Raw genomic sequence first — 18,831 nt, 5'->3', positions numbered from 1 at the left:
GTTCATGAATTCCGTTATGGTTTCCCATTTCAGGTCCTTATAAATCTGTCTATTCCTGACAAACCAAGGTGCATCTATTGCACATCGTAGCAGCTTGTTTTCAGTGGCCTGAATTCTTTTGATATGGCTCTTTGCCGCGAAACCCCAGGCAACGGATCCATAAGTCAGTTGAGGCCTAGCAACGGCTTTGATTATCTTCAATTTTGTCTCTTTCGAAATGTGGCTTCTTCTTCCTATCAGAGGATAGAGTCTATTCATCGCTGCTTTCGTTTTGTCGATTGCTTGTTTGATATGACTTTTCCAGGTAAGTCCTTTGTCAAGCGTTATTCCTAAATATTTGGCTTCATTTTTCCAGTCGATTTATTCGCCGTCAACATCAAGTTTTGTTGTGGGTCGCAGTCTTCTCTTCTGTAGTAATAGTGCTTGGCTCTTTTGTCCATTGAGCTTGATTTTCCACTTTATGCACCAGTCATTTGTTTCGTCAATCGACTCTTGTAGAACTCGTTCTATTATTTCAGGGTTTCGGTGTCGAGTTGCTATGCCCGTGTCGTCAGCATATAACGTTAGCATGGTTTTTGGATTTTTCGGAATATCGTGGATGTATATGTTGTACAGAAGTGGCCCAAGTACTGATCCTTGGGGTACTCCAGCCTCTATATCTTTTGTTGAGGAGCATTCTCCTTCCACTTTCACGTAAAATCTTCTATTTTTGAGATATTTCCTGATCAACTTGCATATTTTGATCGAATATCCAGCACATCTCATCTTATATATTAATCCTTCATGACATACTCTGTCGAATGCTCTGGCGACGTCTAATAAAACAAGACCTGTAGCTTGTTTATTTTGGAATCCCTCTGTTATGTACTCTGTGAGCCTTAATAATTGTTGTTCTGTTGAATGCTCTCTTCTGAATCCGAACTGTTCTGGTGGAATTAGTTCCAGATTTTCGGTTTCCTCATTTAGCCTCGTGGCGATAATTCTTTCTACTACTTTTCCTAAAGCCGACAGTGGACTTATCGGTCTGTAGTTTTGTGGAAACTTCTTCTCTTTGAATGGTTTATTGAATACTATGACTTCTGCTGTTTTCCATTTTTCTGGGTAGTGTTCTGTCCTCATAATTCCATTCGCGATATTTGTTAGAGCGGCTATACCTTTTCTAGGTAATTTCTTTAACATACCATTCGTTATTTTATCGCTTCCGGGAGCTTTCCTCTTCTTCAAACTTCTAATTATTTCCCTGATTTCATTTGGCGATGTTGGCTTGTCTATTTCAGCAGTCGCTGGTAATTCATCCATTTCTTCATCATTTTCTTCAACCAGTTCTTCCAAATCTTCATTATCGTCGTCTATCCTGTAATTTATTCTCGATTCTCGTTCGATCTAGTCCGCCAATGCATCTGCCTTATCAGTATTGGTATAAGCCATTCCCCTTTCTCCGTGTAGGGGTGGAATTTTAGTCTTTTCTCCTCGTAGGCTTTTTTGCATTCTCCATGCAGAATGATCGATTGTATTCAGTTCTTGAACCCTTTTGTTCCATCTGCTTGTTCTTAGATCTTTCAGGGCATTTTTCAGAACTTGGCTATGTCGGTTGAGGTTCCTTCTATTTAGATCATTTTTGTTCATCCTATATATTCTTCTGAGTCTTCGATTTCCTTGTATAAGATCTTTTACTTCTTTAGGAGTATCGCCATGCGGATGACTTGGAGCTGGTCTCGTGCTTTTTTCGTAAGCTTTCAATATAATCTCTTCCAGTTTATCAACCGCACATTCCAGATCGTCTGGAGGGTTTATTGTTGGAATTTCTGTTATTTCCGATTGTATTAAATGGCTGTATTTAGTCCAATTGGTATATTCTCTTATTTCCAGCAGTTTTTCTCTTGGTTCTTCTCCAATTGTCAATTCCACGGGATTGTGGTTTGAGGTTCCATCTTCCAAAGTTTCAATCGAGAATTCTTGAGTTATATTTTTCAATATCGCGATATCTATTACATCTGGTATTCCTCTTCCAAAAGCAAGATATGTCGGTAGCTCTGGTCCAATAACTATGGCATTTTGTTTTTCGGCGAAATCCTTGAGTTTTTTGCCATTTCTATTCTCTGTTATGCTATTCCATAATGGGGATTTACAGTTGAAATCTCCGATGGAGATTTTCGGGTTTGATCCTTCCAACATGTTGTTTATCTCTTCTTCCAATAGATTGTTTTGTGGTGGCTTATACGCCGAGGTTATTTCGACTCTTTGCCGATTTAATTCGGCAACAATCGTCACTTTTTCTGTTTTTCCTTGTGTTTCGTCGGATCTACTTTTAAAGTAGTGTTTCAGATCTGTTCTCACCAATATTGCTACTCCTCCTCCGGTGTTTGTAATTCTGTCACATCTATATTTTTCATAATTCATGAAATTCAGTCTTCTGTTCCGGTTTATTCTTGTTTCCTGTAGGGCTATAATATCCGGTTGTCTTTCTGATATCATTTGTTCTATCTCGGCTTTCCGAGTGTTGATCCCGTTTATGTTCCACGAGATTATCTTGAGGGATTTCTTCCTAATATCCGTAAGGTCCATTAATTCAGTTTACTGAATAATGCTTGGAGTTTTTTCTCCATTTCCCTCTCAATTTTCAACATTATCTTGTTGAAAATTTTTTTCCGTGAAGAAATCTAAATCATCGGCTGATTCAGATATCTTTTTCTTCTCCTGTTGACTGTTCACAGCTTGTTTCATTGTAAGCTTTTTCTGTCCTTCTTTTTTCTGGACGGGTTTTGGAGTCTCCCTCTTCTTTTCCTGCTCTGTAGGTTGGGTCTTCGCTGCTTCCTGAATTTTTTGTTCAGAAGTTGTTGTTTTTGTTACCTTCTTTTTCTGTTCAACTGATTTTCGGGAATTTTTCTTTCTGGTCACCAACTTGAACTCGCTACATCCTTTGTAGCTAGCTGGATGGCCCTCTTCTCCACATAAGACGCATGTGGCATTTCTCTCTTCACCTTTTCTGGTGAGTGTGCAGTCATTGCTGCTATGACTTCCTGAGCACTTCACGCATCTCCACGGGAAGGAGCATTTGTTTTGTGCATGTCCGTACCTTTGGCACCTAAAGCACTGGCTTGGACTTTCAGGCCTCTTTTTATGTTCAACCACAATACAGAGGTTGTAGAGTCGCTTCACTTCGAAGATTTCCTTTTTCTGGGTTTTAACCAGGTAGAGAGGTATTGGCTTCTTTGTCTTGTTCGATGTCATTCTGGACACCTCAGCGTCTGATATTCCCTGGAATATCACGTCTGATATTCCCTGGAATATCAGGTCCTCCTTAATCAACGCAAGATCAACGTCGATTGGTAAATGCCTAATAACGGCATATATCTTCTTCTCCTCCTCCATTTGGTAGGTAAAAAATTCTTTACCATGCTGCTCGAAGAATGTAGTGATTTTTCTGAAATCATCTACGGTTGACGCGATGATTTTTATACCGTCTTTAACTGTAGTTGCACGGTTGTAATTTATCCTTTTTGTGTAGAGAGCTTTAGATATCTCTACCCAATCTGAGGTGCCCATCATCGTGATGGGTGGAATTTTATCTCTTTTAGGCACTTCCGCCTTCTTGACAGTCTCCTCATCAGAAGAGGAGCTTTCTTTTCGCGCGCGTTTAGTTGGGGGCGCGTTTGGGGCCTTCGCGACCTGCGTTGAATCATTTTTCCTTGTTTCGGGTTGTGAAACAATTCCTATAAGGGAATTATTCTTGGAACCCGCTACCGGCTTTGTGATTGCGGCGTAAGTGGGAGATTTCGTCATATTATTGCGGGTCATTTCCTCCCTCAAGAGGCGCATCTCACCGACCAACTGTGACACAGTTTCAGTCAGTTTTACTATTTGAGCTTTCAACTGCCCATTTTCTTCTCTGAGCTTTACAAGCTCCTCGTGTTCGCCTTCGCTGAACTCTTCAGCATCGGTCGCTTCCATGTAGGAACCCTCATTATCTGAGGTTTCCGACATGGTTTTATAATCAAAAATCTCAAAATATCAAACAATTTGAAAATAATAAAATATTCAGAAATCTTCACTGAAATAGTCTAATATAAAACTATGGTATAAAGCCGAATGTTTTATACGCTATGATAAAAATCAGAAAAGAGATACGAAAAATAAGCTCACCTGATGTTTTCTGCAGTACCAACGAGAAAAAAAAATTCTCTGGACACTTAGGATGAACACCAACTTTGAAAATTTTAACGAATTAAAATTCCGATAACAAATATAGAACCTACACAAACTTCACAGACGGAATCAAATATTCCGTAGCTTGGTTAGTGGGCACTTTCACCTCCGCTTCTCTTTTACGGCACTGTGACACTTCGACTTTCTCGTCCGCTTTCTCTTTTATAGCACTAGGAGCACTGTAGCACGTCTTCTCTTGTCAAGCGAATGACTCGGTTCTGCATTACTCCCACCTGCAAACATGGCGTTCCTGAAGCTTTGACCAATAAGAGGAGTACCTTAAATAAGATCACGCGTTAGTCAGTTTGTTTACGCTGGCCTCTCGGATTTTGATAGACTATAGCAGCTTATTATAGTTGACTGTTTCGATAAAAGTTAGCAAAAAAGTAAATTCATTCTGTAGTCTATATGGCATGTGCGCAACAGCTTGTCATTTTCTGATAGCGTTTATATCCTACATGTGTCTGAGAGACACTGAACTGACTAAACCATGCAAGGTACTCTGGATTGGCATTTGCAATTGTAATTTTGCTTTGCGTTACGATGTATAGCTGAGCAGCTACGTGAAGCTGGCGCCCCCGAATGCGAATTTTGAAACAGAAATTTCAGGGTCGTTGGTTCATCATAGGTCCATGTTTGTCGACGCTTTTTCTTTCATTTGCCCAGGCACCGTTTGAGAGATATGGAGAAAGAAGTTTTTTCGGTGCATTTTCTGAACAGCATACACAAATAGCGAAAACGTATATTTGATGGTATAGATTGTTTGTCCGAGGTAAGTCCATTTTTGTTCACCCTAGGAACTATTGAAATCAATCTTTGAAAATTGTAGAAAATGTGAAGAAGATGGCTTCCTAAATGCTAATTTTGAAACTAAAATTTCATGGTTGTTTGTCCATCGTAGGTCTAAGAGATTAACAGATTGTTGGGTGTGCTGGACGGACCAACCAAACCTGCCACCGCGACCAAAACGGTCTATTGTAGCACATAGGGATGTCGGAAATGAAAAAAAATATCGATATATATCGTATCGATATTTTTTAGAAATATCGATATCGATATTGATATTTTTACAAAAAAATATCGATATATCGGTACGATTTCAAAAATGACAGGTATTACAGCTCTGAGAATTCATGCAACAGTAGTAGGTTAAATAATATAAAAATATTGATGATTTATAAATTGAATCAATATTTATATGAAGAAATTTTTATCGGTCTGTAAAAACATCGATTTTCTATACAGATTCGATAGCTCGAATTTTATATCGATATATCGAAAAATAAAATATCGCCAAAAAATATCGATATATCGAACTGAAAATATCGATGTATCGATATTTTTTCAACAACCCTAGTAGCACACAAACAAGCTCATACAGCTAAACCTCTCCCTCTATTCCCATCATGCTCAGAAAGTAGATGAGGTCAAAGGGGGAGTTCCTCTAGATTCAGCTTGGGACTCTTGGGAGAGCCAAAGAGTCCAAGTCTGCCGCTGAGCAGTCACAGAGGATGCGCTCAACCGTTTCGTCCTTCTCTAGGCAGAGTCCGCAGATCGTAGTTCTATGTTCGTTCCCCCTTTCGCCATTTGTTCAGGCACGATTTGAGAGATATGAAAAAAGAAGTTTTTTGGTGAACTTTCTGAGAAACAACATTAAATTCAAAACTTTTGAAGATAGATTTCTACGGTTCTGTGGGAGGACAAATGAAATAATTGGGTGGACAAAAGCGGACTAACGTTGGACAAATGATCTATTCCATAAAAAATACGTTTTCGCATTTTGTGTGTTTATATACAGGGTGACTGGTGACGTGAGGGACAACGGCTAAGAGGATATAGAGGACCTCAAACAGAAAGAATTTGGGTTTTAAATGTCCCGTAAAGGTATTCGTTTCAGAGATATAGGGTGATTTATGGAAAAATGCTAAATGTATAAACTTCTATATCTTCGTTAAAATGGTAAAATTTTGGCTGATATTTCACAAGCTTGCTCCTATAGGCACATTCATATGATCTAACTGTTGTGGAGTGAACGTGTGTTCTTTAACGCTATGATTGAATGATGAATTATCAGCGAATTTTTGGTAAAAATTCAGATCAAATTGTATAGGGTGGAATTTTGTTGTTCGTGTCGCAAATATTTGAATGAGGGAACTTGAATGATAATTGATAAAACGGTGAAATTGTTTATATATTCCCAATAACGTTTCTATTTTTGTCTGTGTTGACAGGCAGCGTGCATTCCCCAGGGTGGATTCCGGTGAAATATGTTCATTGCATGACTCACTATCGGAGCGAAGATGCAAGATAATCTGACTTTTCCATATCGCACCGAATTCCCCGATTCCGATCTTCCGCCTTCTCTGTTTAAAGTCTTCCCTAAAGGCCCAAGGAAATGAAGGGTGTCTTCCTTTTCGTCCTCATCTTTGTTTTATTTTATGTCGCTATTACCGTTCTTGCTGACCATCGAGGTGGAAAAGTTTTATTAATATTATGGATGAAGAAATTATAATAATAATAATAATAATATTTATTCAGAGAATGCAACAAAAAACAAGTCAATATAAATTTTCTGTTCAGAATATTCTGGAAAAAATTGAAAATTGTAAAACCGAGATAAAGAATAGCATTCAAGCTTGGGAATCTTATAAATTGCTGGAGTTTGAAGCATTGAAATTCAAAATTCGCTCGCTCGAGCAGGAAAATATGTTTTTGAAAGATAAAAAAGGTCGGCTGAAGAGAAAAACTAGAGAAAATAATATTGTTGTTTTCGAGTGGACAGCATCTAATGAGAGTATAACTTCGGATTTCATTTGTAGTGAACTGAAAAACCTGTTGGGGGTGGATATTGATCGTAAAGATATAAATAATTTTCATTGCCTGAGTAAAGGATCGAATCGACCAGTGAAGGTTGAATATGTTTCTTATCTAAAAAAGGTTGAATTAATCAGAAATTATAAAAAATTTAGAGGAAGGGGTGTTGCTATCAGAGACGATTTGACGGAACTAAAACGGAGCGAATATGGGATGCTGAGAGGATATTTGATTGAGGAAAGAGAGAAAGGAGAGAGTTGTTATATCAAGGGCAATAAACTTGTTTTTAATAATAGATAATATACTCTCCAGGAATTGGAACAGGCCCGAGAACCACCCACTACTCACCGATCCAGCAGTAATCCGGTGACCCCTACTCAGTCATTCCGAAGACGCTGAAAAACGCGTTCAAGTCCAACCACCTAAAGGTGTGAGGTTTCAGTGGACCGTCAGTTAAGAAATACATCAGTATTTGGTAAAAGCGCTGGAAGAACTGCGAAACCCGCATAATATGCTAGATTGCGCTCGAATTCTCAGAGAAAGGATTTGAAATAGTAACCATATTCATCTCACCGTATTGTTGTTTGTGTGATTTCTGTTGGGTTTTCTTCTTTTTTTTTGCATTTTGATAACATAACTTCTTTTTTTTTCTGCACTTTTTGAATGAAAAATGGATCCATTCATAAGGGAATATGGGAACGAACCAATTTTAGCGAATATTGTTCCTGATATAGGTTATTTTTCAACACCTAAACCAACAACACTTGGTATCCAACAACTTGACATCAGAAGTGTTATGAAAAATATGGATGAGTTTATTTTGTTTTTGAATAGGCTCGCACTCGAGATTCAGATTGTTGTTTACTTGAAAAATGTCAAAAAGTTATTTCTCAATTTGTCGACTGGTGTGAGCGTACCAAACTTATCATAAATTCAGAGAAGTCAACGATAATCGAGTTTCATAATCAGTATAGGGAACCTTTTTTGCGATCACTCAAACTCAAGGAAAGTATTTTAACAGCATCACCACAAGTCAGCCTTCTCGGCACTATATTGGACAGTAATTTGAAATGGTCGGCCGAGATAGATAAAATCGGTAGAAAATTGAATAAATGCTACTACACTTTGTACAATAGACCATATTAGTGAGGTTAGGCGGGAAATTTGAATCGCGATCCATCCGTGGATCTGGTCCCTGAATTCCCTATGCATTTCTTATGGGACTAAAAATGCCGCGTACTTCTCGCCTGTTTTTGGATATTTTAGCGAATTTCTTAAGATTTATTTCTGTTGGAATGTGTTCTATGATCCTTTCTTAACAAGTTGAAAACAAAATTTCGTAATAAAATGGTATATTTTTTTAATAATGGATCAATATAAAATTGGTCGGCGAGATCCATGGAAGTTTGTCGTAGCTTCATTTCGTTTCTAACCTCTGAAGCTGACATCATTCTAACGCGCAAGCGTAGCATGTCATTTTCTTTGTTACGGTTCATGATTGACGTACCATCAGAAATGATCTACGACATACGGATATATTCCATATAATAATGTGTTCAATTTTGATTTTAGGACATATAAAAGTATTTTGTGATGTAAAATGTACTTGGAAACAACCTCTAATAATTGCGGCACCCAATTTTGCATGTCTTTATATTAACATTTACTTCTAGCTAGCGATATTCCATCTTGAAGTCGATTCCTATGTAAAAAAATTTGAATATGGATCTCCCGCCAATTGAGTGATTCTAACCTCACTAATATGGTCTATATAAAGAAATTCATTGACGCGGACGCTGCATTGACTTATTATTTTTCCAACGTATTCTCATTGCTGCGATACAATGTTGTCTGGGGGGCAGCTGTGGATTGGAGGAGTGTCTTCATGTGCGACAAAATGCGCTTCTGAACACAGAAGCGCATTTTGAGGTTGCTCATTGGCATCGATTCGAGATTGTCCGTCAGACCCGCTCTCAGCTCTCATTGCTCATGGTTAATTGTCTTTTCCTTGTGTTTATATATATAATTTCCTTGTCTTTGTTCACGATATTAAAGAAAATTTGACAAAACGATCTGAGTGTTATCAATATACTACTAGAAATATGCATAAGTTATATATTCCAAAGCACTTTCACTCTTTCCATGAACGATCGCCATATCATGCGGGTATTAGGTTGTATAATTTGTTACCCTGCTCTTTAACTGGGTTGAGCGCCGGGGCGTTCAGACGGCGTTTGAAGGCGTGCCTCATGGAGAATTGCTTTTATAGCGTAAAGGAATGTGTTCAGTATTGCTGTAATTAAATAAGTTTTGTCCTTTTGTCTTCTATTTCAGTGTCAACTATATTTGTCATTTGTCATAAAGTTATATATGTATGTTATTTAGATTTGACCTACCATGTATTTGTTGATGGTCAATAAATTATTTATTAATTTATTTATTTTATTTAGTTCCTACCGAAACATGTCTCGTTTATGACTTAGATGTGCTGAAGATTGATGGATTCACCACTTTATATAATTAGGGGTTACTCAACAAGAATGATGGGGTCATAGTATATATTCAAGATGATATCAAGTTTTCCATGAAGTAAAAAATAATCTAGGTGATCACCAAGTAGTTGTCCAGATAATTTTAACGTCGATTTACAACGGTACCTTCAATCGGTGGGAAGGAAACAGCAAACAGTGTGAGTTGTGTACCTGCGTGGAGTGTTCGTCTGTGAGCTGAATCAATAATTAGAGAAGTCAATTGAGATGCTCGAGGAATTATTGCAGGATGTTTGTTATCTGGGTGATTCGTCCGCCTACACGAATAACACCTTCATGATCGATGAACGCAGTGAGTCTACTGAACACATGTGATGATGAGAGTTGTACCATTTTGAAGAGCCTTGAGTTCTTGAGGAAAATACACTTTTTGAGTTGCCTTGATCCAATAGATCCATGTTTTTTCCAAGTTAGTTGAAGTGAACGGAGATGACAAGTTCAGACTTGAGGAGTGTCTGAGTCGGGCCAGGACTCTTGAACAAAGAGAGGTTATTCTTAAGAGTTTATAGAGAGAAGAATACCTGTATATAAGATCCTAGGAGTAGTCTTGTGTTAAGGCCGTGAGGAGGTTCTTGGAGGGTCTTGCTTCCGATTCGGTGTCAATTGTCGTTGCCGGCTGACGATTGGGCCAAGAATGTGGTTACTTGGAAATCCATGGTGGTCCCGTCCACTATAGAACGCTGTTCAGTAGCTGAGATGACAAGAGGTCAGCAGAAGCACAGTACGCTGGATTTTCCTTGCCTGAAACGTATCCCCATTGCACAGTTGGAGTTAGGTCCTGGATGAGCTCTACCCTGTTTCGAACAAAATCTTTCCAACCATCCAGAGATTGAGAGAGAGAGATGAGGAAGAATGATAGCACCATAAACATCATCACCCAGTATCATGTCGATGGGCCATGAGGTGTAGAACTCTGGATCGACGATCTTCAAATTGTCGAGGCGAGGCAAACGTTGTCGTGTGCAACAATTGAAAGATGGCAGATTAGTAATAATCAATTAAAGATGACAAGATATGAGCATTTACATTAACAGTTTCGTTGTTGCGAAGAGATCTAAGCGTGATCGAGACTGATCCTCTTGATCGTGAGGCGGCTCCACCAACTCCAACGATGGCGACTTTGGATTGGCTTCGAGGAAGCCGTGCGAGGTCTTTAGAGATGAACGAGATTTCCGATCCAGAGTCGATGGGCAGTATTGAGTTGTACGAGGTGACCGGTGTGAGGACGCCGGCTAGAGAGGTCAGTAATGAGATGAGCTGTCTTGGAGGGGCTTTGACGACTGCCGGGCAATTCAGGCTCTTTTTGAGGTGGCTGACTTGACTCCACTGGTTTTGTGAGTAGGCTTGGATGAGGTGACTTTAGAAGAGGCGTCATTTGAGGTGGCAGCGCGAGAGCAGAGGGTCTAGAGCTGGGTCTTATAATAGAAACGATGACCCTTTTGAGACGAACATGGGTGGGTTGAGATGATCCTGTTACAAAGAGCGGACAAAAGGAGACGTTTGTTCTCATATTGAGAAGTGAGGCCCTCCCAAGATATGGGAAATGAGGCACCAGTGAGAGCCAAGCCACAGATCAGCTTCACAGATCAGTCGACTGAAGAGAAGATCTGAGGTAATGGAGGCGTTCAATATTAGAAAATAGAGTTCTGCATTACGAAGGACTGAAAAAGGCCCTTTAAAGCAGGCCAACCTGAGTAGTCGCCAGAGAAGACTGGTAATGAAATGTCTGAGAGGTGAAGCTGAGCAAACGAAGACGAAGCAACCGGTTGAGATGGCATTTGAGGTGGCTCGAGAGACTCCTTGAGATGACGAATGCTTGTGGAGATGAAGGCGTGAGCAGGCTTATTTAGAAAGAATTCATCTTACTCAAAGTATTCGTGGTTAAGGTGCACAATTTCACATGAGACGCCAAAGAGGAGAAAATATGATTAGTGAACGATGATCCAACTCGACTATCCTGCCCGAAGGACCAAATGCTCAAAATCGGGGGTGTTATGATTTTGTAATAATTGTGTGGCTCGATAATTGAGTTGGAGATGGTTTAAAACATTTATTGTATGTTCGTCTTTTTTTCGTTATTTTAATCATTTACTCCTTGTTATACTATCTAAGTTCCATAAAAAAAAAATTAAATTTAAACAGTTCCTTTTGGGTGTTGCAGTTTCTTTGACCATTAGTATATTATAGGTATAATTGCATGGAAATCAGAATTTATAATTGATGTCTCTATGTATAGTACTGAATATTGTGTCGTTGAAATTAACACTTCATTCAAAAATTCTACACGTGATGATTTGTAAGTCTGGGAGAGACAATGACGATGTGTCCGATTGGTTTTTTGGAATAACTTATTCTTATAAGCAATCTGAAATCAAATTATTATCCAGTTCACCAGGGTTTGCTGAGGGTTTCCTGAACTTCTGAAATACAATAGATATTGCACTTTTCACATTTCTTAAAATCTGAATTATACATCCACTTGAACGTTCTGCTCTGATAGCTAACATAATCCATTTTTATGCTAATAATTCGGAGTACTAAGAGTTCTATAAAATCCTCAAATTCCCTCCCAAATTTCCACAAGTACACATTAAATTACAATTACATTACAATAACAATTACATTAAATTGAAATTATCAACTACGATGACAATATTTATTCATTTTCATACTTGTGTTTTGAGTCGGTTATATCAAAGAGTAACAACTTTTTTACTTTTTGGTTATATTGGTTATGTACGATAGTAACCGATCGAATACCGAATTTTTATATAGAATAGTTTAGCGTACAGCGTTATCTTCCGTAAATTACGTCAGGCTGCTGCGCCCAATCTGCTCATGCGTACATGTCAATAACGTTTGTGGTAATAGCGCGAGACAAAATTTGAAACTGCAATAACTCTCTATTAATGGAAAAATAAGAAAAGTTTAGCAGTATTCTGTTAACCCTTTCAGACTTTTATCCACTATGTAAAAAGCCAGAGTGCCCGCAAATATTTCATTTTATAGATGACCAAGCACATTCGCTAATGTACTCGTATTTCAAAAATGAACAAAAAAACGTCTTCACCTTTCAACGTCCTTCATTTTGAAAACTGTCCTGTTATTGGTATTGGTTTATACTGTTTATATGAACTTTTGGACTTAAAATAAACTGGTGAATTATTTTAACTAAATTTTTAGATACCTAGAATCTGTAGGGATCATTTCGCTTTGGGTTCTATCAATTTTATTAGAATAAATTATTTTGCTTGCAGGATGAAATAATCTCTACTTTATGTGATCCAGAAAGCTCCGATGAAAATAATGAAGAGGATTCAGAGAAGGGGGAAGAAAATATTTCTGACTCAGAATTAAAAGCATTGCAATGTCATGAAGTCATATCTAAATCCAGAAAAGGATTAACGGAACAGAAATGTGACCATAAAACAGAGAAAGTAAGTTCAATTTTCTTAAATTCTTCTTCCAGTTGATAAGCAAGTTTAATTGACAGATGACTGCAAAAAAAGCACTTGAGCAAAGAAAAGAAATACTTGCTGAATCACAAAGGAGAGTAAGAGAATCAAGAGTTTCTTTACCTTACCATAAACCTAAGACTAGGACTCTTAAGGAATTTTTACAAAACCGCCCAAAGTTAGCTGCACCTTTAAGTGAAGTTTCCCAAGGAGCTTCTCGATCTATATCTATAAAGATGAGCATTCAGCAATTAGAAATAGTCAGGTGAGCAGAGCCTACAACTTTTCATTTATTTATATTGTTTTCGTGAGCTTTTTCAATTTCAATATTTTGCAACTAAACAGATTGGAAACAGTGTATACGTTTTTTTGACGAAATTAGATATTTGAGCAAACAGTTGGGAAAAGTATTAGTTTTCGTAATGAGCGTTTTCCTAACGTGTTGCACACAATATTTTTTCTAATGTTGAATAGGATGTTGCTATCAATTCAAAATAAAAGTACTAAAAACGTCTTTGAAAGCTTCTCTCGGAGATTCCTTTAAAATGATCTAGTGACAGAAATTATTCAATTTTTCACACCGTTACTATGAAAGCAGGTATCGTTTCATCATCAGTTGCAAAATATTTTACTTTGCGTAAAGTAAAAAGTTTCACATCGTCATTGAGTTTTCAAAAGTGTCACTAAATATGTCAATATTTGAAAAAACAGAAAACAGATTTTGTCTGCTTTTTCATTCCTTGGTGTTATATAAGGATGAGGAATGTTGCAATACCCCATTTTTCTTATACAGGGTTACAGGGAAAGTCGTACTGAATATTAAAGGACGTTATTATTCAGGTAATTTCTGATGGATTTGGTTCTATAATATGGTGTCCGAAACTCAACCGTTGTGGAGATATTGAGTTTTGAAGATTTTTTCGAGAAATCGTTTATTTTTGGCTTTTTTATCGATTTTTTTGGGATTAGAGCTCCTAGGGGCCATTTTTTTTATGTATCTAGTCAGAGGGCATGTCAATTATAATAATAAAAATTATCAGCCGAAACTGAACCTGCCACTGACAGCTCAATACGACTGCTCGACAACGGTTAGAAAGAACTTGCACTAAGTGTTTTTTTTGAAAAAATCTCTTGGAAGTTATTCGACATATAATTTTAAAAACTTCTAAGTATCTTTCTCTAATCAAAAAGGTATAATATAACACTTGCTATTAAATAAGCGAAATATCGACCAAATGGCAGTATACGTAGTAGAGGGTACATTTCAGTTTGAAATAGAAGTAGCTAAAATATGTAAATGAAACAAAAAAGAGCTATATTCTTATAATTTATGTTCGACATGACTGCCGCTATTTCTTACACAAATTCTTATTGTTTTTATCAAATTAGTTTTCACGACAGAAGTTCGCAGGTACGCCTTATTCCTCAGCCGCATCAATAATCTTATGTCTGAAAATATCGACATTTGCGATCGGCGTCATTTGGTCGTATACTAGGGTTTTCACATGATCCCACACATAAAAATCTATCGGCGTTAAATCGGGGCTCCCCGCCGTCCATAGTATGGGTCCACCTCTTCCAATCTATTGGTATTGGCATTTCTCACCCAACCATGCTCGAACACTTCTACTGTATTGTTCTGGGCAGCCATCATGTTGAAAGAACATGTCTCGTCTCAATGCAATCGGCAAGTCTTCCATCAAAGAGGGTAACTCTTGGGCAGGAAGTATGGCCCTATCAAGTAATTTGATATTATGGCCATACACACTGTAATGAACCCCAGTTTTCTGAGGAAAATTGGAGTTCATCTTAGTGAATTTTTTCGTTTTAAATTTCCGTCTTTGAAAATATTTTAATTCTCGAATATTCCGTACGTTCATTCCGACCGGCAGAGTAAATGTAAAAAACCGCTTATCTGTATTTTACGTTGTGTTTCTTACATGCCGCTGAAGATTTCGACGTTTTTCATCTGTTGATATGCGATAAACCGGAGCTGACGACGTTTTTCAGTCTTGTCGTATTCTGGAATTTTCGGATTTTTACCGTGGGAGGGGATATGCCTATAAAAGCAAATTTTCCCCCCGCGACAGTCACTTTTGAATTTTACTTCAGTGCTTTCCTTTCGCTTGAGTATTATTTCGCTTTCTAACGTGGTTTCTAACTTCTATTATAAATTCAGTTGATTTTCCGTAGTACTTTCGCCGTTGAGAATAATCATTTTGTGTTATTTGCATCAGTGCTTAGAGTTAATTTTTTAGTTTTTTTCTTTTTAAATCCTTTGAGTTTCAAGTGCTTGAAACAAAGGAGGTAGGTCCCCGTCTGTACCGTCCAGTTTCTTTGTTAGACCTACGCCGTTACTTCTTTAACTTTGACACTGCTGTACTGTATCGTTTCCTGTTGTATTTTATCGTTCTTTACCCTGTCCGCGTTCCGCGTCATAAGTGTTAGATCCGAAATCTCTTTCTTTTCTGTCAATCATGGTGTGCTATAACCCTTGGGGCAGAGAATAAGAGATACCGCACGTTACTGAAGGGAAGGTTCCGTCAACCCCCCTGTCCGCGTTCCGCGTCATAAGTTTTAAATCCGAAGTCTCTTCTTTTCTGTCAATCATGGTGTGCTATAACCCTTGGGGCAGAGAATAAGAGATACCGCACGTAATCAGTGAAATCCCGTAGTTGCGTTAAAAATAGACATTTTCTTCGCTGTCAATCATGGTGTGCTATAACCCTTGGGGCAGCGAATAAAATTCTCGAACCGACCCGCCCTTATTGTGTTTCATTCCCGGAGAAATACAACTACACACCGATACCGTATAGCAAGTCCTTAGCATTCGTCAGTTCTGGTTGGCGCATTTTTATTGAACCGTTAATTTTTCACTACACCCGGTACAAATTTCATAAAGTGCTCGTGACCGGATAAGATTTCCCGAATGTATTTTCACTGATAGAATCACTCATATTTTATATCCCACATATCTCCCCTGTACATATAATTAGTTTCCGAAGTTGTGAATAAACTTTTACATAGTTCGATTTTGACTTCTTCGTTGTCGCTACTACCCTAGACAACACCGAGCTCTGTCTCTGGCTAGCAGCTACCCTGGTAGGTTTGCTATTCTTCCTATTGAAAAGAATAGCTGGCGCTCGAGATTAAGACTTCTCCGAGAAACGCACGTTACAACACATTTAAACTGCATCTCTTTTGTGACCCTTTTATTCTTTTTTTTTGGTTACCTTCCGCTTTGGGAGACCAATAATGGGCGTTATGATGATTAGTGATGCCGTCCTTATCAAAGTTCGACTCATCTGTCTACATGATTTTATCAAAAAAGTTCGAATCATTCAGCATTGAGCATAAATGTGCAGGAGTCCAGTCGCCTCAGTAGATCCCCTTCTTCATTTATTTATACTGGCTTGTGATGGTAAGGGACGTAAGGGTATTGAACAGAAGTGTGCATTACGAACCACACTTTACACTGGGAAATACCAAGCCGTCGAGCGACAACATTTGTTGACGTGGTTGGGTCCGCTTCAAAGAGGCGTCGAGTTTCATTTGCTTCCTCGTCGTCGTCATCCAGAACACGAGGTCTTCCCATGTCAGTCCGAAGTACTAAAACAGACCCAGTTTCTCGCAGTCGTCGATAAACTCCGTCAAATACGCCAATATCAGGTACTCGACGTGTGGGATACCGTCGCAAGTATTCATTGTTCGACATTGCCGCCGCTACTACTTTAACTGCCATTTGGTTGATGTTTCGCTTATTTAATAGCAAGTGTTATACCTTTTTGAATAGCTAACGAGACGTCGACTTAGTGAAAGTTTTTTAATTCCAATCGTTGTCAATTGTATTGAGCTGTTAGTGGTAGGTTCAGTTGCTCTTGATCGTTTTCATTAATTGACATGCCCTCTAACTGGATACATAAAAAAACGGCCCCAAGGAGCTGCATTCCGAAAAAAATCGATAAAAAAGCCAAAAATAAAGGATAAAAAAAAATTTCAAAACTCAATATCTCCATAACGGTTGAGTTTCGGACACCATATTAGAGAACCAAATCTATCAGAAATTAACTGAATAATAACGTCCTTCAATATTAAGTACGACTTTCCCAGAAACCCTGTATAATTCTCACAAAAATTAAGGAAACAAAAAATATTTTTTTGCTGACTTTCAGCCGACTCTAACTTGAAAAAAAAACTGTACAGTAATTCAAAAAAGTAAATTGTAGGTCCAGTTGCCTAGTTTTTTTTTTTCAAGTTTCGAGAAAACGACCGACAAGAAATTTTTCAATTCAGTGTCTTAGCAACCAGGGATAGCACACAAAGTTCAATCTTAAAGGTTCTACATAGTGTATCCCCAAAAATCTTACAAAGTTTCAATACAATCCGGTCAGTCTTTTTTTGTCTCACTCAATTGAATTTTTGAAAAAATTGTAGAGCAAGAAAAGCTCATAATCTTCATCCAGGCGGAATTGAGAATTCGATTCCGCCCCAGTTACTCGGTGAATTTGACAGAAAATGTTCATTTTTAGTGATTCCGCTTCCATCTTAACACGCCTTGCATGGTGGTGTATTTTGGAGAATAACAAGTTTTTCTTCTTCTTCTTGATGATGATAATATGTCAACTGTCTGTTAATTGTAGTTCAGTATTGTGTCGTTAGATTCTATTTCTGTTTTGATTGTTAATAGAAGGTTCTAGAAATAAATGTATGTTTTTTAGAATTTTCATTCTTATTGATAGAGACGCAGTAGTTATCCCTTATTTAATATAACATTTTCAAAAAATGGACAGGATCGGTGCTAGTTAGTTTAATGCTTTTGAGAAAATAGACTAAACATCTCTAGTCGTGTCGAATTTTCTGGAGACCGCTAAAAAAAGGCGTTCACATGTCTTTTTTCGGATGTTAAACGACCGTTTCACATTGATGCAAGATATAGCATTATATTAGTTTCAATATTGTTAGTATTTTTTGCATCCATGAAATCAATAATTAGAACAGTAGTTGCGGGAATTTGGACAATTATCTTCCTTTCAAATCTTTATTTCAAAATCCATTTCAAAGTAAATACATTTCAGCTTTGGAATCCATTCAGAGGAAGTTTTTGTTCTTTAAGAAGCATAATATTTATCCTGTTCATCACGACCATCAGTCTTTGTTGAACGAGTTTAATTTTACTAATTTGAGAAAAAGAAGAGAAATTGCTAATGCTACATTTGCCTACAAATTGATCAATAATCGCATTGACTCAGTATCGTTACTTCCTCTTCTGGATTTCAACGCGCCTAGATTTGCGTCAAGATCTAATTTAATGTTTAGTAGATGTTTTTTTTTCTGTCCATAAATGAGTTTAAAAGACAGTTGTATTGTCTGATAGAAAATTAATATTGATTTTTTTTCTGCCGACGGAGATTCTGTTCATTTTATTATTATTTGATAATTTGTCTATATTACTTACACCTGTAATTGGGCATGTGCCTGTTGGATGTAATACATTTAAATAAATAAATAAAATAGAATGAGCCTTGAAAAAGGAGAAATTTGTCTCTGAAACTTCGGCGAGTTTTGAAAATAAAGATTTGAAAGAAAGATAATTGTCCAAATTCCCGCAATCACTGTTCTTATTATTAGTTTCAATATTTTAACCGAGGTTTGTAGTCCCTGAAGGTGGTCGAAAAACGAACGAAAGCTTGGATATGCAATGAAAGAAATTTAAACACCTACGCTTTCAGTGTCACTGTATTATCCTGTGCTTAAGAGCGACATCTATTGGCAGCTTCTGCTACGAGATATACAGATGTCTATCGAAC

The 18,831-nt window shown here is 37.7% G+C and overlaps 1 protein-coding gene across 1 annotated transcript in view; it reads left to right on the top strand.

Moving 5' to 3' along the window:
- The window catches only part of LOC123306272 (claspin-like), an 82,348-nt gene that overhangs the window by 8,639 nt on the left and 54,878 nt on the right, over positions 1–18,831 (top strand). The window contains exons 2-3 of the mRNA XM_044888176.1: positions 12,827–13,006; positions 13,063–13,289. Coding sequence (XP_044744111.1) covers positions 12,827–13,006; positions 13,063–13,289 — 407 coding nt within the window. The remainder of the gene's footprint in view (positions 1–12,826; positions 13,007–13,062; positions 13,290–18,831) is intronic.

The sequence above is a fragment of the Coccinella septempunctata genome, chromosome 2 (assembly GCF_907165205.1).
Source record: "Coccinella septempunctata chromosome 2, icCocSept1.1, whole genome shotgun sequence".
Lineage (NCBI taxonomy): Eukaryota > Metazoa > Arthropoda > Insecta > Coleoptera > Coccinellidae > Coccinella > Coccinella septempunctata.
Note: the sequence above shows the minus strand (reverse complement) of the source record. Positions and strands in the feature narration are given on the sequence as shown.